The sequence below is a fragment of the Psittacula echo genome (genome assembly GCF_963264785.1).
Source record: "Psittacula echo genome assembly, chromosome: 5".
Lineage (NCBI taxonomy): Eukaryota > Metazoa > Chordata > Aves > Psittaciformes > Psittacidae > Psittacula > Psittacula echo.
This window is the reverse complement of record NC_137739.1, coordinates 15587922-15601157: the sequence shown is the minus strand read 5'-3', so window position 1 is coordinate 15601157 and position 13236 is coordinate 15587922. Positions and strand designations below refer to the sequence as shown.

The 13236-nt window shown below is 38.8% G+C and overlaps 1 protein-coding gene across 1 annotated transcript in view; it reads right to left on the bottom strand.

The window, feature by feature from the left end:
- Window positions 1-1110: 1110 nt before the first annotated feature.
- The window catches only part of LOC308220823 (uncharacterized protein), a 27664-nt gene continuing 15538 nt past the window's right edge, over window positions 1111-13236 (bottom strand). Inside the window, 6 exon segments of the mRNA XM_080617305.1 lie at window positions 1111-1175; window positions 1268-1501; window positions 2405-2469; window positions 4573-4679; window positions 4681-4790; window positions 10475-10632. Coding sequence (XP_080473431.1) covers window positions 2426-2469; window positions 4573-4679; window positions 4681-4790; window positions 10475-10632 — 419 coding nt within the window. The 3' untranslated portion in view covers window positions 1111-1175; window positions 1268-1501; window positions 2405-2425.

The following is a 13236-nucleotide window of genomic DNA, read 5'->3' as shown; positions in this document are numbered from 1 at the left end:
CCAATGTAGTGTTACATTCCATGGGCTTTAAAGTCTAAAAAGAAAGAACAGAGATGATGCTGAAAACAAAGCTGCCCTATATCCTGCCACATTCTCCTTTGTCTCCCTTAGAGAGAAGTTTAAAGAAGTTAGAAAAAGTATAAATATCAGGTAAAAGGAACTTCTGCCTTTCAATGGACTTAGCCGTATAGAGACCCACACAATAGATAAAAGAAATGTTATTAGTCTTCCACTGGAGGCAGCTGAGTTCAGGCAGACTAATAACGTACTGTCCTGCAGGTGTCCAGAGTTGTGATTTGAGAGCAAAATTTGCCTTTTTATATTCAGTATAATCTCACATGCCACAGCTGTGCCGAGCTCTCCCATCCCAACAGTAAGACGAAGTACAACAGCACAGCAGACACCTTGCCTACATTTGTACTCCTAGACTTTTTTCATGACAGAATCTCAGCCCTCCTAAATGGGAAAGTAAAGCTCTCTGGAAAAAAAAAGGAAATAAATGAGCTTTTTTCTATGATTTTTAGTTTCACTTTCTATAGGAGCAACTTGTATACAAAAAACCAAGTACATTCTTAAAAAAAGACTGAAACTACAGCAGCCTTTTGAGCAAGTAACAGAGCTAGCCACAAAGAGAATAATTCAAAATTCTCCAAAATCTCATCTGCATTCAGACTTCACCTTACTAATATTTCAAGCAACATGATGCCAGATACTGACACACTGTAGTTAACAATATCTACAGAAGGTAAGATAAGAAGAATTTACCCCATTCAAGAATTGAGGAAAAACTGACCTCAGAAAACAAGATAGTTCCTCTTCTTTTACTCTGGATTCACTACCAAAATACGAGGAGAGCTGCTATTACCGCCCAGGGCTTATAGAAAGTGACACCAGAAAGGAGGAAATGAGCCAGACCAGTCACTGCAGAAAAATGAAATACACAGGGGGAATTCCAAACAGGAAAATTAAGAGGAACCTCCTTTCTAGCAACCTTTGTATAATAAGCACTCTTACCTTTACCCGTCACTTGTTACTGCTAAGAAGAGCTTGCACTTGTCACTAGTTAGGAACAGATTGATTTATTTGGCTGGAAACTAAAACTGGATAAGAGCTGGTGGTAACCATTTCTGGTGGTCCCTAGAATTCTTCCTCTCCTTTTTTATTCCAGTTCAAATCTGTCCAAAATCATGCTGTATCAGTGAGTATCAGTGAGTATCCATTCAGCAGCGCAGTAAGAATAAAGCAAGCAGCATGCAGACACTGTTACCTTGCAGCTCCATTTGTTGAAACAGAAGTGAAAGTATTTCTTTCACAAGTTCACAGACTACTAATCCAAAATCAGTTTAGTGTCTTGAGCAAGCGTTTCTTGCCATTGGTCCAAATGACAAGTAGGATGTTCTATGAAACAGGAGCTCATAAATCTTGTCTGGCTTCCACATGGTGTTCAGGGTTTGCTTGTAGCAGCATTTGACAACGTTTATTCATCCAATCGTCACTTACCCTGCCAGTGTATGACAAACAACCTTCTGAAAATCAAGTTCATTCACAAGCATTCCTGCCATGATGCCTATAGCTGTTTCTGTGGGGCTCAGCAAGCTTATTTGACTATTTTTCTGGTGGGCTTTTTTTTTTTTTTTTTTTTTTTTTTTTTTTTTTTTTTTTTTTTTGTGGTTGTTTTTGTTTGTTTGCTTTTGAATTGTTTGTTTTTTTTCCTAAATTGTGCACAAACCTACACAAAATAGAAATTAACTGTGAAAGATAATATATTCTCAAGCAAGCAAATACTTTCTGTAGTGTTATTCCATTGGCTGTAACTTACAGCAAAAGTTCCACCAGAGTCTGAAGGGGAAAGGAAGTGGGATTTGGAGAAGTCAAAGACATGCAGGACTTGCTGCTTCAGTAAGGTAAGTTTTTAATCAGATACTTCATAACAAATGGCTTCTGCACAAGGCAGCAGGTCCTATAAACAAAGCAGCAGCTGACCTGTGCAAGCCTTTTCCCTTTGCAGAGGTTATCTGCTTCTACCATGTTCTATGGCTCCCCAAGAAGAGAAAAAGCTTTTTCCATCCCAGGAGTGGCTGGTCTATTCTCAGTATTTAAAGAGATATGGAGCCCAGCCTGCAATGCAGAGCACTAGCCTCTTTGGGCTCTCTAACCTGCCAGGCAGCTGTGTTCTTGGAATTCCTCTACGCACATTAGAAGAAAAGCAACATCTCAGTATAACAGCATTCAGAGCAGAAAATAATGAAATGCTGCACAAATACAGATTTCTGTATTTTTGTGCTCTGTTTTGATAGAAGACAATAATACAATAACTGTATGAGAGATTCCTACAAAATTTAAGGTTATTTCTTAGCCCTAGTCTAATATGCAGCAACCCCCCACAAATTATAAGCTCCTTTACCTGCCCTGCAGGCAGACTTCTTTACCACCTTTGGAGGCTGTAATCCTCATGAGGTGATCTATATACTGCAAGAATGAAAGTTTGGAGAACAAAATAGCTTAGCTGTTTACTGTGATTCTAATCTGTAACAGTAGCAAAGACTGCTTGTCCACTTTTTGTACAACACCCATAGCTGCTTAGAAACCGAAGAAAGGAATTGCTGGAGCAAATCAGACTGCTGGTTCACCTATGATTCTATCATCTGGTGGACTAGTCTATAAAGATGGTCTTGTAGACAAAAGGAAAAACAGTCTACAAAAACATCAGGTTGAGACAGCTGAGAACTGCTTTAGCTTCCCAGGTGACCACCAGCTTCTTTGCTTCAATGCTTGCTGATACTCTGCCCTACTGCAAAAGGAGGGAAGAGAATGTATTGATTAGTATTGGAAGCACTGCAAAACAGATGTCAATGGTGCACTTTGTAGGAGAGGGGAAGCTGGGGTATTTTGTCTAGAAATTGTAAAGATCTGTTTTGTGGTAGAAAAAACAGTTGCAGAACTGTTTTTAAGTAGTTAGTGAGAAAACTGCTGATAGAAACCTGTTCCTGACAGGAGTTTTCTTTGCAAGCCTTTGTCAGAGTGGAACAATGATTGAACAGAAGGCTGAAAAATTAACAAATTTAAAAAATAAAGTCAGAAACCAATTTCCTTCAAAGGAAGCTGAAGTCTTTAATACAATTGAGTCACTTCTTGGTGAATTAATGTTCCACCTTTTTTAAGCCCATGTCTACTACAAAAATCTAAAGAACAGTGATAAAGGTTGAACAAGTGATGGATTAAGACTATTGCTTCTTCTGATGAGCTTCCCTTTGTCATGTCTCAAATAAGTGCAGACAGAGGCAGGCATGATAGGACTAAGATCTTTGAATAGAGATTTTAGGTGCTACCATTACAGAAATGAGAAGGAGCAGATACTTTGTCAAGCATTTCACGGATTTAATTAAAAGTAGAAACCTGACTATATATACTCCCACCCTAAGTGACACCAGGTCTCTTACTATGATATTCTACGTTTAAAATATGAAATTTTGGCATTAACTTTAATGTGTGCGATAATAGAGCTAAAATTGTTAAAATTGTCCACGTCAGTATTTTATCATCTCATGAACTATCTTAACTTCTTTTCTCTTGTACTTTCATCCATGCCTTGAGAAGTGATTTCCAATACTGGATTTCAAAAGAAAAAAAAATTTACAGTCCTCACTACGTTGCAGCTCAAGGTCCTTCTACCTGTTTTACATGACTACCCCAATGTTCACCTAGGTATTCTTTTATGCTCATTTATAGTTGCTTGGTTTTGTTAAACTAATCTTGAAGGCTATAATTTAAGATAGGGTTATGTCACTTTACATACGATGGACAATGTTTGGAATGTCCAGAGCTATCCCTGTTCTCCAACATATGCATTAATCCTCTGGTGCATCAGACTAAGAAGTGCCTTAGAGTTATAAGATTTTTCTCTCTCTTGCTGTCCACTAAAACCCTCACAACTCTTGAATACAGCATCATAAACCATGAAGTATTTACTCTCCCTCCTTCCTTCCACCCCTCCCCTTCCCCCCCCTTTTAAATCTGCAGCAGTCTCCTGTAGACAGTGCAGTTTTGTTGCTTATAAACATTTGGAATTTAAAGTGAAGAATATTCCTTCCATATATGATTGAGAAAGGTAAGAGATTTGCCAACATGAACTGCCAGCATGTGGTATCAACACATGCTGCTCAGATTATCAGTGACTAGTATGTCAACTGAGAAAAATCTGATCTCATCCTGGTCTTTTTAATCTACTTTGCATTTCTGGTTCTGTAAAGGGTGGCAAAGAACAAGTTTTATTATGGCCTGGCTATGAAAGTAAGTATCTAATAACCTAAAGGGGTGTATCTCTCTTTAGCTGCTCTTGCATTAATATTTGGCTCTTCCCAACATGCTCTCCACTGCTGTACTTTGCACTATGCAATCTCAGCATACAATAAAAGTAAATCTTTAACAAAGCAAAAAAGGAAGAAAAAAAATCAACTGATTTACCAGAAATGTAATTTCTTCCTGTTGGCTCATTATCTGTCATGTTTTGAGGCTTACTGACATGGAAATTCAAACAACAGAGGGGAACCAAAGCTTTCCAAGTACAGGTACCTTTTCTCCACAAATGTATCTTCCTTGCAAGGTCCCCTCTCTCTTTTTCATGGAGCAAGGCTTGATGGTATTCCTTGGATATCACATCTTCTTTCAGCATAAGGTTAATCAGATGTTGTATCAGTTGAAAGAATCTTCCTTCCTCTAGGTAGGATGTCCTTAAAGAGATTCATACCTGCATCTGAAGACGCTTGAAGGAGGTCTAAGCAAAATCTGAACTGTTTCAGTAAAATAAAAAGACCTACTCAGCATCAAAAAGATGAAGTGAAAAACAAAAAGTTGAGACTTTGGCCTGCAACAGCAGAGGTATTTTCTCATTTGATTATGCCTTTAAATAACATTTCTAAAACCAAGTAACTTCTTGATGAAATGACAGAACACCACAATTCTTCCAAGCATTCATAAAACATGACTCTCAACCAGCAACATGGTCACTAGAAAAAACAATTAAAAAAAATATTTATCCCATTAAGGAAGGACTGCCATAGGTAGAACTTTGTCTCCTGGCCAAGGTGAAGTGTGGGCCCATTAGTGGGCCCAGCAATGTCATTGTCTAATCCGAACAGTACCAAAAGCTTCAGCACAAAACACATCTTCTACAACAGAGATGGGTTTAAAGCATGAAAATTCCAATGTGAGATTAATTCTGATTCTGATTTCATAAAAGTCAAATCAGTTAGAACCAGGTGAGAAACTCTGAGGTAAAAAGTTATCCCAGGTCTAACTCTGGTTTCTGCCATATCTGAAGTTATTAGGATGAAAAAATAACTAGGAAACAAGTTGCTTTTGACTTCCATATATTCTTAGTAGAAGTTAACATACTTATATTCCAAGGGACAGACACTATGTTAAATTTCTTGAACAGAAGAGTTTTTGAGTTCCTGGTATAAATAAGTACCAAATCTTCCATACCACTAAACCCAATGTTAAAATACAGCTCCAAACTATATACAACCTGAGTCCCTCAGTTCAGCTCAAAGCTACTAAAACCTCTTTTAAATATTGTCCCCTTGACAATTTTTTTTATTTCTTGCTCTTCTATTGTGGAGCTCAAAACTAAGCAATGTCTAAGTAGGGCATTTCAAAAACTTCTAAATGCAATCAGTAGTGTTTTAGCCCTGTTTAAGAACATTTTCTAATAAGGAATATAATAAAGAATGGGTGCCTTCAGGCTGGATGACTTTAAAAAGAAAAACCCTAAATTTTCAGTAAGAATAAGGCAAAAAGAACACAGTAAATTATCTTGATTGGATCAGTAAAATGTGTATCTACAAGTAAAGAATTTTTTTCTTGTTAAAAGTACAAAAATTATTAACTGATACTGTATGTTGTGGCTGTCTGCACAACACAGAATAGATCTACAAAGCCAACATTAAAAGGGAGAATATCATTAGTTACTAAAACATTTATGTGTTTAACCTAAGCAACTCTGAACCAAGTATGAACATCAGTCATGTGGTAAGCAAAAATAAGGTATATAATTGATGAGCTCAGTTAACTAGAGTCTATTAATATGGTTCTTATTCATAGTACCTCTACTAAGAACAATTTTTAAAAATGCAAAATAAGCTGCCAAAAAAATACCGTAAATGAAACTACTTTTCTCATCTATACAACTTTCAAAGGCAACACATTTTATATTTCCCAGATCATGAAAATGTGTTTTATGAGACTCAAATATATAAAAATATATAAAATTAAACAGATTCTATCCAGTGCTTCCTAACGCTGATTTTTTTTTTTTTTGTTATGCCTATTTAAAACTCTCAACTTAATGATCTGTACAATGTTTTGCAGTGTCTTGTGTTTAGGCATTGTTACTATTTGAGGAGGAATTTGGTTTTAGATATCTGATTTTTCTAGCGGAACCAACCACCTTGAAATAAATACTGGGGCAAAATTCCAGGGCTGTCTGGGGGCTTACAGATGAGATCTTTAAAATTCAGTCTGCTACATGGCGGCTTAACCAAGACTGTAGACTGAGTATGGGAGAAGTATTCAAATACAACCTCAATATTTTTCTCTTCATTTGCTACTAGGTTTTACTACCTTTGAATACTGCCATGATTTCTTTACACTGTTGGACATATTTGAAAGTGGAGCAATAATTCCATCTATTAAGAAACAATACACTGAGAGGAACTTGTTAAATCTTTATAAAACTTTCTAGTACACTACTTCAAATTCTGGTTAAGACCCAAAATGTCTTTGTAGAGTAACAAGAATTTGCTGGTTTTCCCAGACATTCATGTTTATGTTTAATATCAGGGAGTACATGTGAAACACTGGAGAAAATGTCACTATTTACAGAACTATTTTGTCTTGCAGTGCTGGTTGGTAACAAGCCTTACTTGTTACTTAAATGGCAACTAAGAAAAGCACATTCATTTTCTTTATGAAAAAATAAATCCCTTGGATCTTTCATGCATGTTCTTATCTCACTCAGAATTTGTCTTTAAATGTATTTTCCTTTAAAGTTGTTTCCTACATTGATTCAAAATAGAAGAGGCAACATTAGTTTTATTGAAATATGAGTAGGAATGAGCTCCAACTCATTTGGAATAGCATTGCCCCTCAAATATTACATGAGAAGGACTGCTTCGCTTAGTATTGTCAACATGAAAGTGCACCGTATAAGATGTCTCCACTTGGACTTTATCATCTCGTGGAGCAGAACACATGCTGAAGGCAGCTAGGTGTTTGCCTCACAGAAGGTTGGGAACTGCTTGCTATCGTGGCAAATCTGAGTGAGTTTACCACAGCTTGGGGAAGAAAGAGTCTCAATCTCAGCTTCTCCTGCAAGCAGTGTGCTCTTGAATGGGTTGAACAGATTAAAAAAAGAAGTATTGTCTCCATTGTTTGGCTGGGGAGCATCATCAGTCACATTCAAGGCCCCTTTAGGTAGCTGTGCTCCTGACTAGGATGTCTCCTTCTCGAACAGGAGGTGGACAGTTCAAGCTACATGGGAAGCTGTATATTAAAAGAAGAAACTCAATTTAAACTGTAATCCCCAGCCAGTCTCTGCAACTCGTTGACCTGCTGCACCTTAGCTCTGCAAAAGCCAGATACAGAAAGTATTGCACTTGCTCAGTGCTCCAAGGTATAAGTGTGTTTGAGGGCATATAATAATAGGAATGGTAGAATTTCTTTTTGTGGGCAAAGAACTCCCCTCCATACAATAGTTCTCTCCAGAGGCAAAACAGCCAGTAAGCCAAGACCTTGTGGTATGTCATCATAATTGCAGCTTAAGTATGAGAAAAGCAGATTTTCCACAAGTGTTTCACACCTTCAGTATTTCCACCTTAAATATGCCTAGGCAAAGTTCACCATGCATAGGAATCATACAGTCAGCTAGGTTGGAAAAGACCTTTAAGACCATCAAGTCCGACCATTATCCCAGCACTGCCAAGGCCACCACTAAACCATGTCACTAAGGACCTCATCTACATGGTTTTTGAATACTTCCAAAGACAGTGATTCCACCACTGCCGGGAGCAGCCTATTCCAATGCCTCACCACCCTCTCTGTGAAGAAATTTTTCCCAATATCCAGTCTAACCCCCCCCGCTGCAGCTTGAGGCCATTACCTCTTGTCCTATCACTTGTTACTTGGAATAAGAGACCAATCCCCACCTCACTACAACCTCCTTTCAGATAGCTGTAGAAAGCAATAAGGTCCCCCCCGAGCCTTCTCTTCTCCAGACTAAACACCAGTTCCCTCAGCAATTCCTCATAAGACTTATTCTCCACACACTTCATCAGCATTGTTGCCCTTTTTTGGACCTGCTCCAGCACCTCCATGTCTTTCCTGTAGTGAGGGGACCAGGTCTGAACACAGGACTTGGGGTGCGGCCTCACCAGTGCACAGTACAGGGGAAAGATCACTGCCCTAGTCCCACTGGCCACACTGGTGCTGATACAGGCCAGGATGCTGTTGGCCTTCTTGGTTGCCTGGGCACAAACTGGCTTATGTTCAGCAGCCATCAATCAGCACCTCCAGGTCCCTCTCCACCAAGCAGCTTTTCAGCCACTCTTCCCCAAACCTGTAGCATTGCATGGGGTTGTTGTGGCTCAAGTGCAGGACCTGCCGCTTTGCCTTATGGAACCTCATGCCATTAACCCACAGCTTACTGATGGAGCCTGTCCAGATCCCTCTGTAGATCCTCCCTATCCTTCAGTAGATCAACACTCCCAGTCAACTTGGTGTCATCTGCAAATTTACTGAGGATGCACTTGACCCTCTCATCCAGATCATCAATGAAGATATTAAACAGCACTGGCCCTAACACCAAACCCTGAGGAACACCACTAATAACCAGTTGCCAACTAGATGTGATGCCATTTGTCACCACTCTTCAGGCCCAAACATCCAGCCAGCTTCCAACCCAGCTAAGCATACTCCTTATCCAGGCCATGAGCAGCTAATTTCTCCAGAAGACTGTAAGTTTTTCAACCCAAATACAGTATTATTTATTCTGTTATGTCTAGATTTGAGATAGATCAAAAGTTGGCTTGTCTTTGCATATGAGTTAAGATACAAAGATTTCAAGTTGATTTTGTTGGCAAACATACCAAGCAATAATATTCTAGAAGTTCTCTGCCTTTGACATCAAAACTGATGATCTTGTAGCTGAGGCCAAAACATGGGAAAAGGGACTACAAGTGTCTTAAGCTTTGAAAACTTGATTCAAGTAAGTTCTAGTGCTCTACAGTCCTAATTTGCAATTTTTAGAAAATAATTGTTATTTCTATTTCTGCTTTTGTTTTTGCATTTGTATAAATAAAAAAAAAAATCTTATTACCTTGACACTAGATAAAATCTGCTAAGGCTCATGATATATCCAGATGTCAAGTACTGAAGGACATAACCTGGCCTACACTGGTACACTTTCAGCTGCTTCATTGACCCTAGGAAAAACAATGAAATGATTTTACTGAGAATATTTGGATTTCAAAATTAGATGTAGACTTTGGACAGCATCATATTTACTTAGAAGTGACACTTCCCTTCAATGCAAAGAAATCAAAAGCATGAGTTCTCTTTTTTGTATCACTTTCCTCTTTAAAAATGTATCACAGCACAAACAATGTGTGTGAAAAAGAGAACTAAGTCAGGTTGCATATTTTTACTATTTGTTGCTGTTTATGTTGCTATCGTTCAGCACTTTCTATATCTAAGGCATGTCTTTTCCTTTGGACCCTGAAAGAAAGACCACCATAATGACTCTTAAAAAGAGGTACAGAAGCCAAAGATGCAGTGTGAAGTGTTTCACTAGGAGTTGGCTGCAGCTGCGTGCTTTACACTCACGTCGTGAGCACCAGGACCTGCAGCAACATCCAGCTGCTGCCTGGCCTACAGACAGAGGAAAAGACAACTGGGAAAAGCTCTTACTCCTTGCCTTGGTTTGTGAGCATCACAAACGCACAGATCTTTTAGCAGTAGTTCTGAGACAATACATAACAGTATTCATCTTGTTAACAGAAGAATTTGTCATTTATCTATTGCTGAGAGCAATTAGAGAAAGAAAAAAAGTTTGTATCCTTTCCGTCAGCACTACTGTTTTTCATATAACTAGTCCAGTATACTGGTGCGTTGGATCATGTGATAAAAAACACTAATTCCCCTTACATCAAAATAGAATACAGCAAGAATGGGAAACAGAATACAAATACAAAACCAAACCAGCAAGGAAAAGGATATGTGCAAAACCACAGCCTATGTCAAGTTTCAGAATGATAGAGGCAAGAAGACTGGGCAAAAATACTAAACTGACAGTTGAAGCTACAATTTTTAGGGGCTTCCCTAGAACATTTCTGATTTTTGTCAACAAAAACACACATCAAACACAAAAGATACTAAAAGGTAGCTCTACCTTTAGTCACTTGAATAAACCAGCACTTACCATGACTTTTATTCCAGTAGCTGTGCTGCTACTCTTGTAACTGCATACAGTAAATGTATTATCAGACAAAGTCACATCGCCTTCTTTTTCTGGAGCTTCAGGGTGCTCTACCACAGGGATGGGGAACTCCCAAACCCTTCTGCTAAAGCTGCTCTGCCCTGCATGAGGGAATGAAAGGCAGACAGTTGGTATACTCTCAAACAGGTCTGAGAAACAAACAGGTTTGGGTGGGTCCTTGCCCTTTTTCCAAGGTTTATTTCAGTATTTTTAATTGCTGATTATTACATAGATTTTGAAGATGTGTAGATCATGAATTTGGGCCCATTCCAGGAGAAACAAATGCTTCACTCTCCAACTGCAGAGTCAACCAGAACAGCTTTCACAGGAAGATCTCTGGAGGCCTCCAGTACAGCTCAGAACTTCCTCCTCATCTAAGCTGTGAGGCTGAGGCTTGTCACCTTTCAGGCAGCAGAGGGAATTAGGGCTTCTTCCTGAACACAGGCTCCACTGTAAAAAGGGCTCATAGGCCACAGACAGGAACCATGCTTTCAATTTTTCCAAAAGAGGTTGGGTGTCAACCTACAGGAGAGGTTCAGGGCTGTGCACTGCATATACCAAGAGTTATCTCCAGTAGCACCTGGTATACCTTGTAAAGAGCACACAGTCAACATGCCAGACTCCATCCCAAGGCACTTAATGTTCCCATGGCTTATAAGGGGGACCCAGCAACCTGAAGACCAATCTTGAGCACTTCTACCACTTTGTATGATTCAGGCCTACAGAAATAGTACGGATTTTGTGAATTTTAATTCCTCAGACACCCCATCAAATTCTTTGTGACTGACTACAAAGAATTTTATGGAGTTGGAACTATTCAGTGAACTAGAAAAAAAATGTAGTAACAAATTAAGGAAAGATACTATTAAACAATAATGCTGTAGAAGTATGGACCACAATCTGCTTCACAGAAATCTGTGGGTCATAAGAATGAGGAACCGTAGGTACAGGTTATTGCCTCTACCACTCCACTGACACCACTTTAGAATACATAAGAACACCACCTGCAAGCAGCTATAGCAAAAGCCGCTTAACCTCCACAGCCTCCACAACAAAAGATGAAGGAGACATTGCCAATGAAAGCAACAGTTGATGAACTGCCCAGCAAGCACCTCAGGGATCTGAATACGACTATGATGATATTACTAGTAGCAAGGGGGTGGGGGCTAGTAAGTAAGCAGCTTACAGAAGCCACCTCAACTTTTGTTTTTGCAGAGAAAACAGTAGAAGCAACAGAACTCATTTTTTCATATTAACCTCCTGTTGTACTGAATTTCTCAACTGCTTGATAACCCTTAGCATCTTCTATTTAATAGGTTTACATTACTTCTGTTTTGGCTTTTTTCCCCTCAGCAAGCCTATGGAAGACCAGCTTAAGTCAGGAAAGGTACTGGATACTTGTGTGAGGATGTACAGGCCTTTTAAATTCATCCAGCAGAGGAAGGAAGAGACCCCAAGCACCTCTTCTGGTGAAGACTCTAGGACTCTAGAGTGGACTCTGGTGCCACTCTAGGAAAGGGGTCCTTTCCTTACTTAGATCCCTTACTGCAGTGGATCTATAGAGCCACTTAAACCAAACTTTTGACAGGTGTCCAAACAGCATCCAAGTTCCTTATTTTTGGAGTTCTCTAATTGAGAAATAAGAGATGATCTGCAGAACTAACAAGTAACAAGAACTGCAGCAGAGGGGCTGAAGCTTTGAACGTATCAAGATATACACAGAGAGCTAAACCCATCAAGAAGTCCACATCCAAAGGCTGGGAAGCAATGTACCCAAAGCTGGAAGAGAGCTGATAACTTTGCTTTGGTCTGCCTTTGTTTTGACTGTTTCTAAGTGACCACTGTACAGCCTCAACAGAAAAAGATACTGAAGTAAACTCAGTAATAATTGCAAGCATTTTGTCTCCCAGGTAACCACACTAGAAATTCTACAGCACCAGTTAAATAAGGCCTAAACACAAACAGTGAATACAGAGGATTCCATGTACTAAAAACATGTAACCTTTTCTTGTTTTCTTTTTTCCTGTCTGAAAGGAATACAGATACACTGTACTTTTTAGAATCAAAACCAGTTACTGTGCAATAATGTGTATTTATACCCCTCTCGAGATACTAAAAAAATACTTTTAATCTCTTTAAACATAATTGAATGGAGGCCCAATACAGCTTTTCTTTTTTTTTTTTTTTTCTTTTCTCCTTCTTTTTTTTTTTTTTTTTTTTTTTAAATAAAAGATCTCCATTCATAATTAGAGCCCAAACCTCTTGAACTAGATCTCTACTGACAGCGTATTGCTACATGTCATCCAACTGAAAGATGTTATCCTGATTTGTCAGGTAAATGCTGCGGCTTCTCTCCTGATAACACAGAGCTGACAATTACAAAAATTAAGGTATGTATTGACAAAAAATTCCACAGAAATTAGCTCTGGGCCAAAGCATAAAATAATCTTTTACAGTTAATTGGAGGGCAACACTATAAGAAAGTTATCTGTTTAATACCTTCTCTAATTTGGCCTATCTTCTCAAAATGTAAACATCGTATTGAACCTCCAACAAATCACGTAAATGTATCTAATGCACAGTAACAGTTATTCTTGGATTAACAGTATTTTTCCAGTATCCAGAAAACCAGAAAACTGTAAACAACACTGAGTTGCTTTCCAGAGGAAGAACTGTCAAGCTACTCAGCTTACAGGACTTGATAC